The sequence below is a fragment of the Sander lucioperca genome, chromosome 5 (assembly GCF_008315115.2).
Source record: "Sander lucioperca isolate FBNREF2018 chromosome 5, SLUC_FBN_1.2, whole genome shotgun sequence".
Classification (NCBI taxonomy): Eukaryota; Metazoa; Chordata; class Actinopteri; order Perciformes; family Percidae; genus Sander; species Sander lucioperca.
In genome coordinates this window covers 24,137,622-24,158,562 of record NC_050177.1, presented here as the reverse complement: position 1 = coordinate 24,158,562, position 20,941 = coordinate 24,137,622, and the positions used below count along the sequence as shown (strand labels likewise).

The 20,941-nt window shown below is 39.4% G+C and overlaps 1 protein-coding gene across 2 annotated transcripts in view; it reads right to left on the bottom strand.

Moving 5' to 3' along the window:
- pitpnm3 (PITPNM family member 3) overlaps positions 1-20,941 on the bottom strand; it is a 109,667-nt gene that overhangs the window by 78,635 nt on the left and 10,091 nt on the right. The window contains exons 2-3 of one of the 2 annotated variants that reach the window (XM_031297354.2): positions 15,914-16,009; positions 4,693-4,803 (exon numbers count right to left, since the gene is read on the bottom strand). In XM_031297354.2, the coding sequence (XP_031153214.1) occupies positions 4,693-4,803; positions 15,914-16,009 (207 nt within the window). The remainder of the gene's footprint in view (positions 1-4,692; positions 4,804-15,913; positions 16,010-20,941) is intronic. The other variant, XM_031297355.2, reaches the window with a different exon arrangement.

Here is a 20,941-nt window from a genome sequence, read left to right as displayed (position 1 = left end):
CACAGTGGTTCTCAACTTCTCAGTGCAGCACAACAGGTTTAAAACATTACCCAATTCTGTTATTGTTTCACTTTCTTCACCTTAGTAGAGAATATGTTCACCTCCATTTATAATAATTTTCCCATATGACCTCAGTCACTTTTGTTGCAGTAACTATTGTTGGTGTTGCTTTGAGATCCGTTTCGCTCAGCTAAATTTATGTCTTTAATAATCCTGTGCCCCCACGAGTGTAGGATGTAAACAACCAAAGAACATCAGCAGGCTTTTGCACATTTGTATGCAGCACCGTGTTGGGGAGCGTTTCTATTTTGGGCAAGTTTGTTGTAACTTTAGGCTGACTGAAGGAGAGAGGGAGAATGTGATTACTTATTAATTCTCAACAGATACCCTCTGAGCATAAAAGTGTACTTGACCCAGCAGTCCAGTATTTTCTTTCCATGCCAGTGGGTCTTAAATGGAACAGGACATTGCAGAGCTGAATTCAGGCTCTGTTTATACGTTTTCTGGAAAACAATTTATGCAATATTACTGTGTTTGCACACATGCTTTGCTATTTCAGTGGTGAGGTGTGATTGAAATAAAAAGTCTGCTGTATGAGACACAGCTTCACATTGATCATATCACATTAGAAGCATCTAATCCTTGCCTCTATTTCATAAAGAAGATTGGCCAGCGTACTCATAATGTTTTCATAAATTATAAAAGATAAAGAAAGAGAGTCTCAGAGGGTGGAAGATGCTGGAAGCACATACAGTTTTACAGAACAAACACTGTATGACAATGTAATGATGTCTCGGTTCAGCGTCTCCCAATGTGTAGATGCCAGCTTCAGACCCCGACAGACTCCATCTCCATATACATCACACACTTCATTTGAGGTAACATATCCCCAGTGGCTTTAAATGGGCACTGAGTATATGTAAAGGACAATTCCAGCGCAAAACGAACCAGGGGGTTATTAACAGATGTGTACCCACTCGATCGTTCTCTGGGACATGTTTTCATGCTAATCTAATGTGTTTGTAGCTTGAAAGAAGCTAGTCTGGACTGCTGATTAGCTTACAATGCTAGTATTTGGGGCACAGGGAAAGTAAAAACAAATCGCTATTTATACCACTAAAAAGGCTCAAAATATCACCAAACTTCAACGGTAGCATAATGAGGTTCACTAAATATTAACCGAAGCATTGAGAACATTGTAAGTGTACAGACAGTTTATTAAAAAGATAGATTAGAAAGACCGTAGCACCCAAGACGGCGGCCACCTGTATATGAGAACGCTACTGTCTTTATAATCTTTTTTCTCGTTCTTTTCTCGTTTTTTTCTAACTATAAACCTCCTGTCCTATGTAATAAACAACCTCCTCAGTCCCCTTGCTGTGAGCTTTGTAATATATTTGTGTTTTTATGTTCCGTGTGTTCATCCTTTTAACTACCACACTGGCATATTACAAAGTTGATATGGTGAACTTGTTTGCAAAGTAAAATGTTGCATATTTACATTCCCAGCAAACACAAAGCAACATTAGCATTCATTTAGAGTCATCTTTCTGTCTAGATCTGAGTCTTTATCTGCTAAATGCTCCACTGTGTTCACCAGCTAGTCATTACATTTATATGCCTGCTGTTTGGTGCTGAGCAGGCAGCGTACAGTTCATTTTTGGAGGGTTCTTTCCTCTGAAAACAGCTGACTGCTCAGGCCGAATACAAACTGAAACTAAACAGTAAAGTTGTGATTCGTAAAACCACAACACTGTTCAGGGATACACTTTTGTACTACAAACCCAATGACTTTGGAAGATACCCAATACTTGATATGTCTAAGTCAGACTTACTCTTCTAACTCTTTGGACAAACATATGACATGTGAGTAGTGTATTGTGTGTAAGAATTAAACTGGCCATATTCTATATTTTAATTAGTAGGATGAATGTATTGTTGATTTCATGGGTAAAATGTAGAATATCACCAGATTAAAGCTTTAAGATAGACTTTGAGCCTTTATTCTGCCAGGCACTGGACCTGCTCTGGAGCACTATGATAAATCTGACTTATACTGCTGCCACAACGGACCACTTTACAGGTCATTACTGCTTTTCGTGAGTGGTTTGTTGATGGGATGTGTGGGGGGTCTAAAATATTCACAGTGTACCCACTTCTTCAGTTACCGCCACCCGACTTAGCACAGCTTCCCTGCAGGAGCGGCTTCTTTCATCTCTGCAGGACCAGACAACAATCCCACTGAAGTGCAGTGATTAAAAGCATCCACTGCAGTTGTCAAACCTCAGCGCTGACCTTTACGATGAAAGCCGGTCTCTTTGTCAGTAAACAGAACCAAAAAACAAGTGCCATGCTATCAGGACCGCCAGAGGAGCTGTGAAGCACAGGAATCCACGTTATTATCAGGATTTTGCTCTGTATGGTGAAACTAATTCTGATTGTTTCTTTGCTGCCATCTAATTAAAAGCCACAATGTTTTTATCACCTGTTGGCTTGTGTAACATGGGGCAGGATTTTATCTTTGGCCAATTAAACAAAAAAAGAGAAACCGAATAGTTCAAAAAACCTAATATGAATCCTCCCACTATACGAGTTTGACTATTCTATTAAAAATCACTCATCTGCAAGAAACTGATAGATCAGATAGTGTCTGAAAAATACTTTGCTGTTAAACCTCTGGGTGATATGTTATTCAGTTACTGTGGTTTGATAATCACACCAATGACTTTGATACATAAATCTAACTAAATAACTTTCTCACAGGAAGTATTCATTAGAATTCAAAGTCTGTGTTGAGGACGAATATGGAAAGCTGCTGAAATATGATATCCCTCCTCCCTGTTCTGTTTGCTTCACAAATGTTTCTACCGTTTTGTGCAGAAACAGCATCTGTCTATTTTATTGTTTGGAATGATTCTTCGTACAACACACTAACGGATCAGATGCCATTCTTTGATTTACTGAAGAACGGGAGAAGCTTGTTCTCTCAGAAAGGATCAAGAGAAGTCTTTCAATCTGGGCCTAAGGCAAAACCAAAGACCAGCAGTTGCCATGTTAGTCCTCCGGATCTTTAAATAAGAGCATTGAGGAAGGGTAGATGTAAATTCAAACTGAAAACAAGTAAAGAGAGGAAATTCTGTTCATTCAGCACAGAAATGCCTCATTAACCTATTTGAGGAAAGGAATGGGACAAGAAGAGAGGGTGTAGTCTGGTCAGGTTTCATCAGCGAGCACAGTGAAGGAGCCCTGAGCTGGAAACACATCGCAGATCTCAGCCCCTGTTATGTTAATCTGGTGCTCCCACTGATTCACGCTCATCTAAAGCATCAATAACAAAATGTTCACCCTCTGCAAGCAAGATGCATACAATCTTTTTCACTTTTGATTATTATTTTATTATTATCTCTCCATAAGTGCATGTATAGGTCCTGGGCATGTGTGTGTATTTCCAGCTTGTGTGTAATGTGTGTAATAACACCAAATGAGTGAAAAATATAATTTGCCAGGTGCGCAAACACATGATTGCTTAATTGTAGACACACCAATCAGGTTTAAGCACTATACAAATGCAGCAGGTAAGTCTAGTATTTTCTGTACTGTATTTTTCAGATCTTTTTTTTGTTTTTACTGTAACTGTACCCTGTACTGGATACAGTATTTTACGTGTGTCTGTTGTTTGCTGAGCTAACAGTGTTATGCACACTACTGTAGTAGCTGTATGAAATTTACAGTACTCTAATCACTGAGAAGTAGGACTACTAAAAGTCTTTCAGGTTAGCAACAGCAGTGTGTAACTGGTTCAAACAGAACTAAGTCATATGAAACGTGTGTGTTTCATACGGTAACAAAATATGGTTTTTATAAATTAGTGTATAGTTTTTGCAGAGTGTTTCATTTTGCTAAGGGTCTGACGTGTTCTGCTGATTGAGTATAGTGTTTTGAAAAACCGGTCCCGGTTTTAAAAAATAGTGCTTAAGCAATCGAAAAAAAACTGTAACACATATGTCCCTGTGGATCTTGGCTCAACTTTCGTCCAAACGCAGTGCAACAACATCGGGCCATGTGCTGTGTGACAGTCAAACACGTGCAAATGTTCCTACCAGGTAAGATGAATTGATGCATTGTTCTAATTACATAGTTGACTTTGCAGGAAATATTGCTAACATTATGTTAAATCATGCCTCAAAGAAGAATAAATGTCTTTATGTTTTGATAGGTCTTTAAACTGGACCTACCTAATTTGTAATCCATCTTCTCACTGATACCCTGTAGTAGTAAACACCCAATCACACAGCCCCGGTGTTTAGCTGGAGGGCTACTGCGGGTCTGAATGCAGATTGAAGTAAGAAAATATCTGCTTGCACCCATTACACCTCGATAAGATTAATTCAGGGTTGGTTTTTTACTCTTTCTGCCCCCTAGAGGTCAGAAATGACTTAATGTAGCTTTAAATAGAAGCTACAATTCATCCAGTCTAGCCACCATTAACATCATTCAGTGACTCATGAGTGTGATTGTAAAGATGTGAGCGTGTGTGTGTGTGTGTGTGTGTGTGTGTGTGTGTGTGTGTGTGTGTGTGTGTGTGTGTGTGTGTGTGTGTGTGTGTGTGTGTGTGTGTGTGTGTGTGTGTGTGCGTGCGTGCGTGCGTGCGTGCGTGCGTGTGTGTGTGTTTGTAGTGTGTAGAGTGTGTACCATGTGACTGGTCCTCCATGTGTCCCAGAGTTTCAATCTGCTCCACCAGGTCATTTGAGTTCCACTGACTCATGCCCAGCAGAATGGCGCTCTTCCCCTCCATAACATCTGCTAGGACACACATAGACACACAGGCAATTACACACACACACAAAGAGAAGTAAGACAGTGCAGCAAGACAAAAAACCCATTCCTCTCTCTGCATATCAATAATATGGTAACTCAATGTTCTTGGCATTCAAACCGATCAACGTTACGCAGGTGTTTTGATTTATTTTTGCCAGATTAAACTTCTTGTCAGGTGTCTGACACCCCCCTCACTCTCATTTTTTTGTTTTGCAGCACCTGTTGGTAGTATTGGTGAATAATGTATACCTTTATCAGAGGGTGCCCCCCAAAACCCAACTGACACAGTTCGGATCTGTGCCTGTTGGGCATGATTTCCAACATATATACATTTACGTGGCTTGTCATTGCTGAACACAAGTGGAATAGCTTTTGTGCTGTCTTTGCCTACACTTGCAAGCTGTCCTAAGATAAAATGTAAATTTGGCCTGAATGATGTTGACACGAATTAATTACACCCTAAAGACTGTGTTGTAGCTTTTATTAAGCTAGCCAACCAGATATCTGTATTTATCTATTCCCCACGGGAAGCATTATTCCATCTTTAGCTGCACTACTGGCTGCTGCTGTTTGATTATTAGCTGATAAATATTCAATGACATATGTGCCGCACCATGTGCTGCCTGCACTCCATTTAAAGGTAATCTGTGGAGTTTTCTAACGCATGTTTTCACTGTTTCTTGCAGAAACACAGTGTGTATAGCCTTGAGACAATCCATAGTGCCGCTAGCGGTTAAAACTCCACAGGGGATCTTAAAAGGGACATCTCATTAAAAACATCTCATTAAAAACTCAAGTTCAGTGCTTGTGCACATACATTTGGGTATCTGCAGTGCCTACCCACCCACAAACTGTGAAATAAGACAACCCAGTCAGTTCTGTGTGGGCTGCTTTGATCAGAAAACATGGGATTAAACGTATGTATGATGTATGATATGTCATTCAGATTTGGCTCCCCTTCCTATGTCACATGCAGGCTCATTAGAATATACCACCCCTAATCTGAGTATCTCCACCCACGGCTTGAGAACTACCATGGCTAAAGAACTACCTTTAAAGGTGTGCCATATTTTTCTCGCAAGCCAATAAGAGCAGACTGGTCGTTTCGGGAGGGGAACTTAAACAAAAAATACAGGCACTAAAACGGAACATTTCAGACAGAGGGTGAATACAGGTATATTCCGACAGACAGTATGTATGTAGTATGAGAAAAAGCATGTGTTCTTTGAACATTAAAGCATGTAAACACTATTTTAGCAGAAACCCAAAATACAAGTATGAACCTGAAGATAAGCATGATTTGTCTTCTTTAAATTAAGGTTTATTACAGCATCAGTTTTACTATTTTAGCTCTGGCCATCAGTTCTATAGTTGCTGATATCGCTGCTCATGGCAAGTTGGCAACATTGCTACCATATAGGTTAGGACAACCAACATGAACAGTCAAACAGGTTGTAAACAAAACCCCTCAGATTATTCAAACCTATTTGAAGGAGAACATGAAGGTGAACGGTAAAATCATTGCCCTACATAACAGAAGTGTTGCCATGTAGGCCCTTTAAAACACAGAACCACCACATTGTCATAAATGACGAGCTCTGTTGTAGTGGAGACAAAAAAAGACAAGCTAGGTGTGCTGTGTGGTTCAGCATGACCAAAATGGTTGTCTGCTCGTCACAGACTGTCACCCAAGACAGTCTGAGACAGGATGAGTCATCCAGGAAGAAAACCCTCTATCTGACAGACTTCCTCCTCTCTCACACATTCCTGCCCGGCAGCTCTGAAACACTCTGACGTGCGTCTACATCACCTGTCCATTTGGATCACACAGCGGCCGGTCTACTGGTCACAGTTTGTCTTTCCCTTTCTGTTCTGACTCCCTCCTCCCTTTGGTGCCCTCTCTTCTCTCTGGTCAGACATTACTAATGTAATAATGCAGGAACATAGCGCACACACTTGCAGATTCAAACATACAGACAAGCACAAAGAAAATGGAGAGGAGCGAGAAAGAGACACACATAGAGATGCATATTGGATCTGAACACGGCGTTGCAGGATGTAAGAAAGCCTGTGTTTGGACAGAGGAGATTGCAAAGCAGGATTTACACCCTGAAAAAGCAAGTTACTAAATGATGTCCTGGAGGGAGAGCTGAGCAGAGACACTTGCAGCCAAAACAGAATCTCCCCTGAGAAGCAAAATGTGTTTGAACCGAATAAAAAAATGACCTACGCTTAAAAACCTGGTGCAACACTAACAAATTAAATGCACAAATAATCAAGAGAATAAGGTTAACCGACTAAAGCTCTCCTGCTTTTTGATGATACGACAGACTAGCTAAATCGGATTTGAACAACAGGTGAGAAGAGAAATAGAAGTGTGAGATCTGCCTGCAGCCAACAGCCCAGAGGGAGAGAAAAGCGATTTAGAAACATCCTTCAACCTGTCGGCTCACGGTGAGCAAGTGTCAGAGTGGAAGAGAGAGGAATAGATGCTGAGATTGTTAAACGATGAGAAAACGGCCTCGGGTGACCTCTGCCACTTCAATTTGTTTTTTAGTGTCCCATTCTCAATTTCTTGATCTCATCATCATGCATTCGTTGAAGCAGTGGAATTACCAAAATACTACTTCTGGCTTTATGTTAGGCTCTTTCAACTCCCGATGACGCACTATGAAAATGAGATTGCTTTGGGGATTATCCCGTAAAATGGCATAAACAGTGTGTCAGGTAAGTAGGCTACTGGAGATGGATGGCATTGATCCACCATGAGCAGAGCTCACAAGCAGACAATATGTGTCTAATCAGATATACGTATAAGAGTGAGAAAAACATGTATGAAAGATGCGTATGAAGCCTCTCAGAGCTGCTAATATGGCTGTAAAGTCATGGTCTTGTTTTCATAAATGGTATCCTATTTTATACTGTACAAGCACTGCAAGCATTTATTTTCCAGAAGTGTGTGTTCAAATTTGAAAACCCCACATTTGTTTTTATTTTGTTTTCCTTACTTTTATATGTCTTGTTTGTGTTGACAGATTGACTGTATGCTTGCTCAATATTACCTATAATAGCTCGTCTTCTCAATAAATGCTTTTGCACACTGCCCTAGAGCTTTTTCATATGAGGCAGTTGGCAACACATTTATGCAAAAGCTATTCTGTAACCCACTGTTGCAGATTGATCCTTTTTTATAGTCTGCTCCCCCACCCCCACATCATCACATACCCTTCACCATACCTAGAGATTGGCATGGTTTTATTTCAGTTATCCTAATAGCTGGTTTGATTTGCATTGAGAGATGATCTTATGGAAAGTACCCCATGCCAATCTCTAGGTATGGTGAAGGGTATGTGATGATGTGGGGGTATGGTGAAGGGTATGTGATGATGTGGGGTATGGTGAAGGGTATGTGATGATGTGGGGGTATGGTGAAGGGTATGTGATGATGTGGGGGTATGGTGAAGGGTATGTGATGATGTGGGGACCAAGGGAACTTTATCAGGATGCATAGTATCCTGGATCCATGAAATAACTGGCCTTTAAAAATAAAAATCTGCCTTCCTCTATGGGAATTTAACATATGGGTGTACATACTTATGCCCCCTGTATTTTAAGGAAGAACATTTATTTATTTACGATACATTATTCATTCACAAAGAAAATTGGTGTCCTTAAAGGTTTGATTTTTCCTCATTTTTTTAATTAAGGCATTAAGATCAATTTCCAAAAGATGATTTTTTTATTCCTCTTTTTAGTCAACTTTAGCATGGGTGTCCTAATTTTTTCACGACTGTATGCTGTTTGCTTTGTATTGTTTTAATAAAACTTTAATGTTCATCGCTATTTTTATATCACTTTTTTATACTTGTATCCCTGTGTACAGCCGCTGAGATGAAACAGGTTGTTGTGCAGCAACAGTTTCATCGAAATCAAACTGTACAGCAGCTGATCTCACTGATCAACACAACTTTAATCAGAGACAAAGTCCTGCAGCGACTGGTTCGCAATAGAAAAACAAATGTCTGGCTTTCAGTGGTACATGGCTCCAATCCATTGCAGCAGATGTTTAGTACTAGCAAGACATCTTTTTTCTGTATATTCTGAACACAAAACTGTGCAAATTCCTAAATAGTGTTAATCATTCGTCTTCCTGGTTAGATTTCCCAATAAAATGTTACACAAATTGATTTCTGTTTAGCCTTGAAGGACATGTGCTTAGCCAGAATGTGAAAGCAGCATCATTTTTGCTGTTTAAAAAAAACACTTTTATAAGAAAGAGATCTGGATCCCTGCCAAGATCTAATCAACTGTTGTTGGGTCAGTGGTCTACTGGTCCACAACATTAAATCCACATTGGTTAATAACTTCTTGAGATAATTTGTTAAAAATTAACAACAGACATGCATGAAAACATAGCTTCTGTCCAGAGAGAAGAGAACATACTGTACAGAAGTGAATGAGTCTATACATGATAGATGTAACTAGAATATATATGAAAACAAGATCACATTTTTCTTTAATTTACTATCTCAGAGCCGCGCATGTCACATAGATGTAAGATCAAAGTGAGTGAAGACAGGCGAGGGAATGGAGTGGATGATTTTACAGACACGTTGTTTCACCAACACCTCAGACAAACAAAATCAAGGGGGAATGAGATGTGTGTGAGTGTGTCTGTGTGCTCTTGCACTTCTATCATTGCAGGGACCAGCTGTAGTTCTTGATCTAAAGTGCAATGACATTTTAGATAAGTAAGGCTGATTCGAGTATTAAGACTTGGTTTTAAAGTTAAGGTTAGGGTTCGGGGAAGCATTAGGTCAATGAGGGTGCTCAGAAGTACAGAGGAGTGTCTCGTATGTGCTGCTTCTTTGTGACTTACTGCCTGACAATTGTGTTTTAGGGATAACATGCTGTAATCAGCTACATGTACAAGATCCTGTTCACAGGAAATTAGAATGGAAGAAGAGCATTAGAAGCAAGTAAAATGATAACGCACAAACACTCCTTCCTTCTTCTCTTTGGACTTTTGTTGGTTAAAATCTTCATCATGTACACAGCTTCAGTCATTTATGTGAACAATTTATTATGCGAGAGCATTTTTTTCCCAAAATGTCAAGTCATTCCTTTAAGGCGAGTGCAGTAAAATTCAATTTATTTACTATGTGTGAATATATAATTGCACCAGCAAGTTTTATGATTATTTAAAAAAAAACTTTTTAAACGACTTTTGCCATTAAATGTCATTACAGATTTACTGGACAACTTGTGCAAAAGAGACTTGGTTTTCCATCTGGAAAAACACACAGTCACCCCAGTTCCCATCCACACATAGTGCACAGTGGAATACAGTGATGTCATAAGCTAGCAGCCTCATAATAACAGATGCCCTACTTGCATATAAACATAGTTTACCTCCAGTGGCAATTTATTATGTCATTAAACTGTTGGAGCAGCCAACACAGTGAATTTCCTTTCAGGCTTAGTCTGTCAATTCCCCTCATTATTTAAATTCATGTCATCAAATAACAAATCTGGATTAACACACAGCAAACAGTGAACAGCTCACATCAATAAACAATGTGACAACTGAGTTGGCATGCGCTTGAGCAGCCGGAAGGCACAATCGGTCCTGATATAAAATGAGACGTTCCACCATTGTGCACAAATGTGTGCAGATTTACGTGTGAGCGAGGTGAACAGAGGTTGAGTGATGCTGGGGGCCTGTGAGGTGGATACATGCAGTATGCTGAGTAGAAGAGAGGTATGATTTTTCATTTTTATTACTAGAGGCAAGTAAAGGGCCCCTGGAATTATTCAGATTCTTCAGATAGAATAAAAGATGTGCTTCTGCTCACCAGTGGCAGAAACAGCCATGAAAGAGCTGAAACACGTGACAATCCATCACACACATAAAGAGACACAGAGTACATTCTTTACAATTTATTCTGCTACTGTGAATTATCATAAAATGCCATTTTGCTTTTTTTAAACAAAGTTTTCAAATAGAAACACACAAGGCTAAAGAATCCAAAATAGTGTCTTCTCATCTCACAAATAACAAAACTGAAGCTGTTATCCTCAACCCAAAACAAAGCCAAAATGTTCTGGCTGCAGCACTGTGCTTAATCTCGTTAAACAAGTATTGAAAATGTCCCACTGAGCTTTTTCAGCAAACTGATGAAGATGAGATGGTGCTATTGGCTGAGTAAAACCAGGAAACAAAATACCGTGAAAAATCTGCGATATTCTAGCATGCTGTATTATTCAGTAAAAGGTCCTTTTTGTGTAGAAAAAAATCAAATGAACTAATGTTTCAGCTGACCCAGGTGTAATTATTCAGTTTAAGAAGTTGAAAAATGTAATATATTCTTACAGTAAATACAGGTTCATGGTATTTGATATTCAGTTGCAAAGCCTTTACAAAATGACTAAAGTCTAAAAGACCTAAAGTCACAGGCCCACAGACATCAGCAGACACTTTGCTCTGGCACACCTCTACTACACCCATTTTCACCTTAAAGCTGTCCTGCCACACAAAACCGTTTTTCCTTGTATTTTTTGAAATCTGTTAGGTCCATATGTGTTTGTGTTATGTGGTGAATGTGAAAATGAACTGCTACCTCCTCTGTCAGCTCGAGCCACTGAAAAGAAATAAGCGAAATAATCAGGCCAATTACAAAAGCTGGTCAGTCTGACGTGGTGTTGCCTGAGCTCATTACTATTCATGAGCTCGCCCAGTTGCGCTGGGTAAAGGATGCTGATAGCCAGGCTCTCATTGGCTAGCTGTTAGCCAATCAGAGTCAAGCAGCTTAGCTCATTGAATATTAATGAGAGCTGGCACAAATCGAGCTGAGTCTTCCCGCAAGCTTTCTATACCACGCTAGAATGGCTTGAAACAAGGTAACCAAGGCATTTTTTCCACATAAAATGTTATAGAGTCCATGGTAGAACTTCAGACATTACCAAAAAGTAATGAAATGTGTGTGGCAGGGCACCTTTAAGCATTGGCTTTATGTTCAGCATCATTGTTGTGCTGCATTCTCTACAAATTGTATCAAAAATGCTACTAGTCTTTTATTGTCGACCCAGTATGATTATGAACATCCTTAAACACCATCAAGGATAAAAGTAAGCTCTTAAACCCTAAGGTCATTGTTTTCTTTCAATTCCAATCCATTGGAATAAAGAATAAAAAAAGCAGAAAATGTCAAATACTTTTGGCATGCACTTGAGGATGCACCTTTATCTTTAACAGCTTAGACGTAAACTGACACACTACGTACAAAGTACATTAAAGTGTCTTGAAAAAACTGACATAAAGGAGCATCAGAATATAGCCAATTCTAAAGGATGGAGGATGAGCCACTTGAGATGTCTTCATCTTGTTTCCCAGAGGCTCCTGACAAAATATTGCATTTACAAAATAATTAGAGACAGTATACGGTATATAAAGAATGCAAACACAATAACAGTCAGGGTTCATCTTTTTAGCAGAAAGCTGAGCAAATCCTTGACGGTCTTCATACATTTTCATGCTGTTTCTGGGTCCACTGGGTTACACAGTGTGGATGAAAGCATTCATCAAAGCCACGTAAATAAAACTCCCCCAAGCTTATTGTGCTGGTTTGAGTAGTAGGCCTATAATATGACAAACATCCCCTCAGTCACTCTTCAATGTAATTCTTTCAGTTTCTCTCTCTGCTTTTCTATTAAAGGCTGAAATTGCTTCTGGCTAAAGAAAATATATATCCAGTTTGCCTGGTAGAAATAAAAAGCTATACCAGAGCAGCTATATGCAGCTAAGATTGAGAAGTTAGCGAGTGACTGTGGTGGGCCATAATTTAAACAGCCTTTTATAACCTTGTACTGGTTTCCCTTTTAAGGGAGGCACCCTTCATACTGAGCGTATGTTTATGTTTGGAATAACTTGCTCTGTTGCCTTTTCTCCACTTTCTCCCTGAGCTCAGACAATAAACTCACACAGCAACTGCAAGGAGAAAAACACCCTTCAAATACCTCCTCCTATCTTTTCTTGGGTTTTTCTTTTTAGCTTTGTTGTATTTCACGTTTCTACATGTCGCTCCTTCTACAGTATAATGGAGCATCTTTGTTGATTTGGGACAGCCACGCTTTCATGCAACGTGACAACCTAAAACCTGAAAAACACTGGCCTGCCACAGAGTCCAGTGCATCAATGAGTGAAGGCAAAATGAGAGGTGATATGTTTGGTCTCCGAATAATAAGCCAATTAGAGATGAAAAAACTGACCGAAATGAAAGATGGGGGGACAAAAGCTGAGTGGTGCCTTCACCACGAGCGTATGGACCTTAACTTTATGACAGATGGATGTGGAAAGTTCAATATTACTGATTCTACACAAAACTGTGCACAACTGAAATACAACAACATCACACTGATTGTGTCTGCAGCAAACCAAAAGAAGTGCAATAGATATTTGGTTAGTTCATACACTGTTTAATTGGGGGCTTTGTTCCCAAACCTTTTATACTGCATGTGCCATTTTTGCAATGGCAGTCACGTTGCTTTTGAGAACAAAAATACATAACCACTAACTAGATCTGTTTGTGGGGGTTTATGTCTGTTTGTTAAATATGAAGCTACTTCCAGCAGTCACTTAGGTTAGCATAGCATAAAGACTGAAAACAGGGGGAAACAGCTAGCCTGGCTCTGTCCAAAAGTAACAATATCTGCCTTGTAGCACCTCTAAAGCTTGTGAACATGGTATAACTTGTTTGTTTAATGCGTACGCGTGACAGGTTATACAAAAAGTTGTTATGAAAGGTTATTAGAATTATTACTAAACTTGCTGGTAGAATTATACTGTATACTCACACAATTACACAATAAATAAAAAATTACCACATCTGCCTTAAAGGAATAGTTCAACATTTTGATAAATACGCTTATTCTTGCCAAGAGTTAGATGTGAAGAACGACGCCACTCTCATGGCTGTCCATTCAATATAAAGCTTCAGCCAGCAGCCAATTAGCTTAGCATAAAGACTGGAAACAGGGAGACACAGCAAGCCTGGCTCCACCCAAAGGTAACTAAATCTGCCTACCAGCACCTTTAATGCTCGCTACTTAACACATCATACAAAAATCAGTGTCAAATCAACAATTCTTGGTTTTATGGCGATTATGTCCTGAATATTTTATAGCCAGGTGCAGTGACGTCCTGGAGTCTGGTTGCTCTGCATGACTCCACAATATGCCGTTTTTACACTTCAATTTTGTATTGCAACAATGAAATATAACATGTAATTTCTTATATTTATATGTGCTGGTAGGTGGATTTGTTTCCCTCTGCTTTCAGCCTTTTGCTAAGCTAAGCTAACCGGCTGCTGACTGTAGCTTTATATTCACCGTACAAACAGAAGGGGTATGTATTGTCTCATCTAACTCTCTGCAAGAAAATGAATTGAAGTGTGTTTCTAGTGTGTACTTTTTGAACTTCATATGATGAAAAACCACTATACAACAAACTTCTGATTATTTCTTTCTGCTTTTGTTTGACACAAAATGCACGAGTGTGCAGCCTCTCCCCTGTAATTAAAAGAGATAAAGGACATCTTCTTACATCTTACCCAGCAGAGATATTTCACGGCTGAGTGAAGAATCTCGTGCTGCAGATGTGTGTGTGAGGATGACGGGGTCCTTGTGCACTCATACAGTACAACACATGCACATGTTATCTTAATCCCTGGTGATTCCTCCACGCTGATAGGCGCCTTAACACCAGTCTCACAAAATGAATTTTGAGCAATGCCCAGCTCTGCTCCTTGACAGATGTGATAAGGATTAATATTCCATGTTTTCTAGGAGTCTGCAGTGAACGTGCGTTTTTTGGCTAACAGAATATGCAAGAGAAAGGGAGTGGAGGGAAATTAAAATTAAGGGAGAGAAGCAAATAAAAAAAAAGTGAGATAAACAAAATGTGAATGACAAATGTATTAAACATAATTCCATAAACAAAAAATGTGTGACTTCATCCACAGCATAAATTTCCTCCACAGACAAAAGTGGAAATGGTGCAGAGCACATTCCAGCACTAATCTGTTCCACACTGAGCCTCATTTTCAGCATGTTGTTATATGATATGAAGGAATGTTGAACACCAGAAACTCTCAACACCCCCTGGCTATTGACTGACTTTTATATATATAGATACATGATGATAATAATAACAACAACACATAATTGATTCTGTACCATCCGTGTCTGTGGGGATACGCACTTGTAGTGGATAATTGGTGCTATAAGTGTTCCACTTATTCACTGATTAAGTCCCTCTGGGACTGTGAAAAGGCTAGTAGTTGACCACCTTTTAAAGTGGGTCTATTTCTGGTCAGTGTGACATCTTGAATACATTTACAAGAATCTTTAGCAGCAAAGTGGACAGTGAAATCGGTTAAAATAATTATGACAAAAGTTAGTACACAACCCATTATCTATCAGGTTTGTTCTGAAGTCAGATTTCACTCTGTTCAGTCATAACAACAGCAATCACAGATGAAAATGAAATAATACCACCCAGAACACGCAGTAATTGCCAGACAATTCTGCTTGTGATTTGGTCATCACAGCTGTACTGTCCCCAGCTTTAAAAAACCAAAGACTGTCAGCCCTTTTTCACTACAGAACCTTTCACCCGTAACTTTGGGCTTCCCATAATGTGAACTATAAATAGGCTTTGTTACAAGGACCTTTCACTTTTACCAGAGCTATTAGTCAATTGGAAGAAAAATAGTCTGCAACTCTTTTGATGATCAATAATTATAATTTCAAGTGTTGCTCGGGCAAAACAAGACATTTAAAGATTCTTTAAAAAACTGTAAAAGGCATTTTTCACAGTTTTTGTTCAATTTTGCAGAACAAATAATTAATGAAGACAATAAATGAATAGTGAAAAAAGAGCTATAAGAGTCTCAAGTATGCACACTTGATGAAATAGGGTCTATTTAAAATGTGTATACAGAAGTCCAGATCATTTATTTGACTATTACTGTTGGAGAGACAAAAAAATGACAAGGTGAAGACAGGAGAAAATGGGAAGATAAAATGTAATACTAACCTCTGGCATCAAAGAACTCGTCATCGGAGCTGTCAACTGATTCTTGTGCAATATTCTGCAGACACCAATGAGAGGCGCTGTGCTTACGTGATGATCCTGTGGGTCAGAACAAGAAAGAAAAGACAGAAAGTCTGCTTTTAGACTGGAAGGATGACAGGCAGGGCCGTGCCAGTAATCACAGAACTCGAGGACAAACAAATCAAGTGCATTTATACCATTTTCCTTACTTTTTACCTTTCATTTGATAGCTCTAACAATTCAGAGTTAAAAGCAAAGCGTGAATGCACCAGGTGGGGACAGATGGCCTTTCGAGTGCCACAGCACGCAAAAAGACCCAAATGGACTATTCTTTGAGTGGTGTCATAGCACACAAGTGTCTCAGCAAGGCAGTGTTTTTTTATGACCTTCTAATACAAGAATAGGATGAAAAGGGATTTAGATGTGTTGACAATATTCACTCAAAAGTATATATAAAGCCACTGCAAACAAGCAGAAAGTGAAAGTGGGTAAAACAAAGAGCCTACTCTGCTGAGGTTGGTATTAATAACCACAATAAGGTAATGATAGTGTAGACAAGATTAATTATGACTTGCAGCCGGAACTGCACTTTCAAATGCAACTCTGCTAAACTGTGCTGAGTAAGGTCTGGCTACACTATATATATATATATATATATATATATATATATATATTTCTTTTTTTTTTTTTTTTTTTTTTTCTGGTATAGGAGACAAAACCACTCTGGGTATTTTGCATTTCTTTAAATATAGAAAGGTAATTTGGACAGCACTCAAATAAATACTTTTTTATTTATTTTTATTGGTGACGATTAAAAGTATTTCTTGTAGTGCTGTCCACATTACCTTTATATATTATATATAATGTCTTCAAAGTTTCTATGTGAGTTGTGCACGTAAGGTCCTATTTTTTATGCATTTCTTTAAACCAATCACAATCGTGTTGTGTGGCGGTAAGTTCCGGAGGCAGTGGCTCTGTAAAGTCTCGGGAAGGAACTTGTTTTGGTGGAACATTTGAACCCTGCAAAAGAAAACGCCACATACAATATTAAAGCTATAGTGTGGAGTTTCTATCTCCCTCATGAGGAATTCTTAGTAATGACAAAAACCAGACAATCTTCTTCTTCTTTTTTTCCTACAAACTTATTTTAGACATTTTCTTGTTGTGAAGGGGCAAAGCCGGACAACTGGCAAAGTGCCGGCTTGTCTTATCCCGGCAATGTATACTTTTGTGATCCAGACTTCCAAACACCACGCTGAAAAGCAGTGTTTTTTCTTATAATGCAATTAATTGAGTTTCCTGGAGGTTTTCTTCCTCTTTGGGACAGTGACTTTGATAAGCCTCTCAATTAACAACTCCTCTCAGTCTTGCTGCACTCTGATGATGTAATGAATCACGTTTCCCTGCTGGCCCAGGGTCAAAAATCTTGAAGCTCAATTTTCCCATGGTGTGGGTCCAGGAAAGACACAATGTGGCCAAATCTAATTCATCAAATGTTTCACTATGAAAGCATTCACACAAGACTTAGGAATATGGTAACATTTGCTTACTTACACCTATAATCATACAAATCATGGGAATTAGCCCATGTTTAATAAAAAGGCCCAAACAGCACCATTCAATATAACTAAAAGTCCCTGCTTGCAAATAGATACGAGATAGTCCAAGAAGCTATTCATTCAGATGTAGGCAATGCTGTACACCTGTATGCATACAACAGAGAGCCGTTTTGTTTATTACATTGCATGCATTATTTAATCTGTGCTGGAGAAGACGTTTCCCTCCTGGGATATTGAACACTTTCCACCCATGAGTTTTGCGATTCTCACAGTATACCACCCAGTTCTAGCTCAACTCCTGAGCACCTGCATTTCAAAAAGGTGTCACTAACAAACTCGTCCCTCGTCGAGTATTTTCAATGTAATGTGTGAGTTGTTGTCTCTTTCCAGCAATGCCGCGATTGGGACTAATTTTCAAGATAAAATGTCCATTTTCTGTATGGTGGCACTGTAATGATTGTACAACATTGGAAATGCTTGAAATTACAGTTCCACTGCAGCGCTAATAACACACCAATTTATTATTTCCGTCTGTACATTTCTCACACACACCAACCATGTTAGCACTCTTGTAAAATCATTCTGTAAAAAGCCTCTATGTCATTTAACATTACTGTCAGAAAATCATGAAGAGAAAGGCCCTCCTCCCACTATATTTAGGGCTGATATGTTGTTAATATCTCATTTTGAAAAAAACCTGTACAAAGAAAAACTGTAGCATAACAATACAGCTACCTAAATGTGGAAGGACCCAGGATACTCATCACAAACTGTCATCATGCCAACCAAGTTTGGGATAAGCTTTTAAGCTTTCTCTTCAACTTTTGACTAAGCGTCAACTCTGCCTGTCAGCGAATCGTTGTCAAGGGTCCCTAAACCTCGACAGAGCCTTTAACCCTGTCATCTTGGTCTATAGCCTACTGGAGGATGAGTAAGGGGGCTCAGGCGAGGATGAGCTCAGTCCTTGTGTGAGTATTTATTGTGCATCAACATACAGTCCAGCAGCAGCACTGAACAGCCCCACAGCCATCCCTTATATAACATTCCCGAGTTCTGTTTTGTCACCCAAACTACCTTATACACACAAGAACATTTGGCTAAATGATACGATACTTCTGCTCTCACAGTGAAATAAGTAATTACTGTACAAAACATCAAGCTTGTCGCTATTTTCCTGGAATACACTTCTCTTTTAACCAAATTGGCAACAGTAGCTATAAATACATTTGAAATCCTCAGCAAACTCTTGACCAGAACAAACATATAGGTAACTACCACTGGTGAGAACCGCACATTATTCTCTTATGTTGCATGTGCATCACTTGTGTTTAGAGTGCTATCAAACTAGACAGACAGCCTTCCCGCTTGTGGTACTTGCTGAACTGCTCATTTATGTTCCATGCTTTGTGTCAGACAGTGGAGAGATTAATACACACTCAGCATGAAGTACACAATACGATGGAGGAATAGCACACAAACCTTTGTGGTCTCTGGTTCTTCCTTTACTTCACTTAAAAATGTCATTCTTAAAGATTAAAATCAGATTTTTTTTAAAAGATTGGTTCCTTGATTTTGCAAAAAGCAAAACACAAACTTGTAGGCCTGGTTGCAAATTTCTGCCTGGTGTTCAGTATAACATTTTGGACGAGTTGCTCTCCGCTGTGCTTTCTACTAGGATGTCCGAGGATTTCCGAGAGTCATCTTGAGGAGGCATATGGAAGGGCAGAGGCGTTCCTGTCCGCCAGTGTTGAGAGCTCTTGTGTGCGCAGAAAGCACACGCTGAGTAGGGGAAGCGGAGCTGATGGGGTGCACATCACATTGAGAAATAAAACCTTCCCAACTCAGCCATCCCACACCAGCTGTTTCTCTAAACAACTGGCAAACAGTTCTCTCCATCATGGGACTTTATTTGTTGAGTGGATACAGTCACCTTATGAGGCCTTCTAAGTGATCTTAAAGTACTGTTTTTTTTCTAATTCATCCACTGCTGGAACAGACACCCATACTATGGATGTTTGTGCACTCTGTTTACTTCTGGAGCTCTACATGCATGTTGAATGTCAAATTAGGTTTAAGAAATCTAACCAATTGCTTGTGTGGCTGAAACCTCACGCCAGAGCGCCTATCAGCAATGCCTTCCCCGCTGGGTAATGGAAATGATTGCTGTAGCTCCCTGCAGGGCATCACTGTAAACTATATCCCCACAGATACACAGTGAACGCTTGGAAGAACTATAGATTATGATCACAAAACCAGCAAGAGTGCAAATCTGAGCAGACAGCAGTTTGAAGCCAGGAATAAGGAATGGCAACATTGTGTCAATAGTGAGAAGAAAGGGTACTGGAAAATAGCTCAAACTGATTTTGATGCCTTTTTTAACCCTAGAAGAGTAACAATTTTGTTGGCAAAGTATCAAGGAGAATACCAATCAGCAATTTATAAATTAGATATAATGATGTTCCAGTCCTTCTCACTAATTAGACATGCTTAAATTCTGTTTCACAGTGTTCAACAGAATCCCCTACCAAAAACAGCAATGGGTGATTCATCAGTCACTCTGATCAAACTGCTTTTGTCTGCTTAATTAAAGCATGCAAAACCAAAACAGCTTGTCTTTTGAATCTAAATGTGCAACTTATGGAAACTAACAAGGAGAAAGAAAGAGAGAGGGATGAAGCCGGGTACTTCACTGGGCTCTGTTCAAAGAAAATCTGTGTGTAAGTATCTAAAAAGCTTTACTTCAGAGGAAGACAACACAAGGTTGCTTGTGATTCATCTCATCCTTCTTTCATCTCTTTCTTTCCATTATCCACTTCCAGCGGTGTTTACACAGAGGCCTGCAGCCGGTGGAAACGGTGGGCTGACAGCATCCATTACTGGAGCAGCTCTATTGCAATCACGGGTTATACCCTCTCTATCTGTCCTTCGCAAGCAGGAATGAATCTCTAGCTTTACTACACACACACACACACACACACACAGCTGCAGTGCTACACATCACGTTTTACACAGGACACTACTGGGTCAAATGCTTCACTTTTAATGTTAAAACAGAATGGATGGTTCAGTCTTAAGTATGTATTGCTTTTTTATTCATTTAAAGGCTGAAGCCTACATTCTCGCCAGGTTAAGTTCAGAGTTGGAGGGTGTGTAAACCCTGCAGCTTCACAGCAAGGACAGGAGCGATTGTTTGAACTAGTGTCACATTTGTCTCTTGTTCCGTCGTCTTTCGTCTTTGTCATTGCCTGTCTTGTTTTTTTATATTTGTTTTTATCTAATGTAAGGTGACCTTGGGTGTTTTGAAAGGCGCTTCCAAATAAAATGTATTATTATTAGTATTATTATTACAGAGAGTCACCAGGGCTAATGTAATAGCTGTTGATGGTCAGTAAACACCTCCAAACAGTAGGCTTGTTAAACCAACGGTCTCGTTCTTTCTCGTTATAAATAC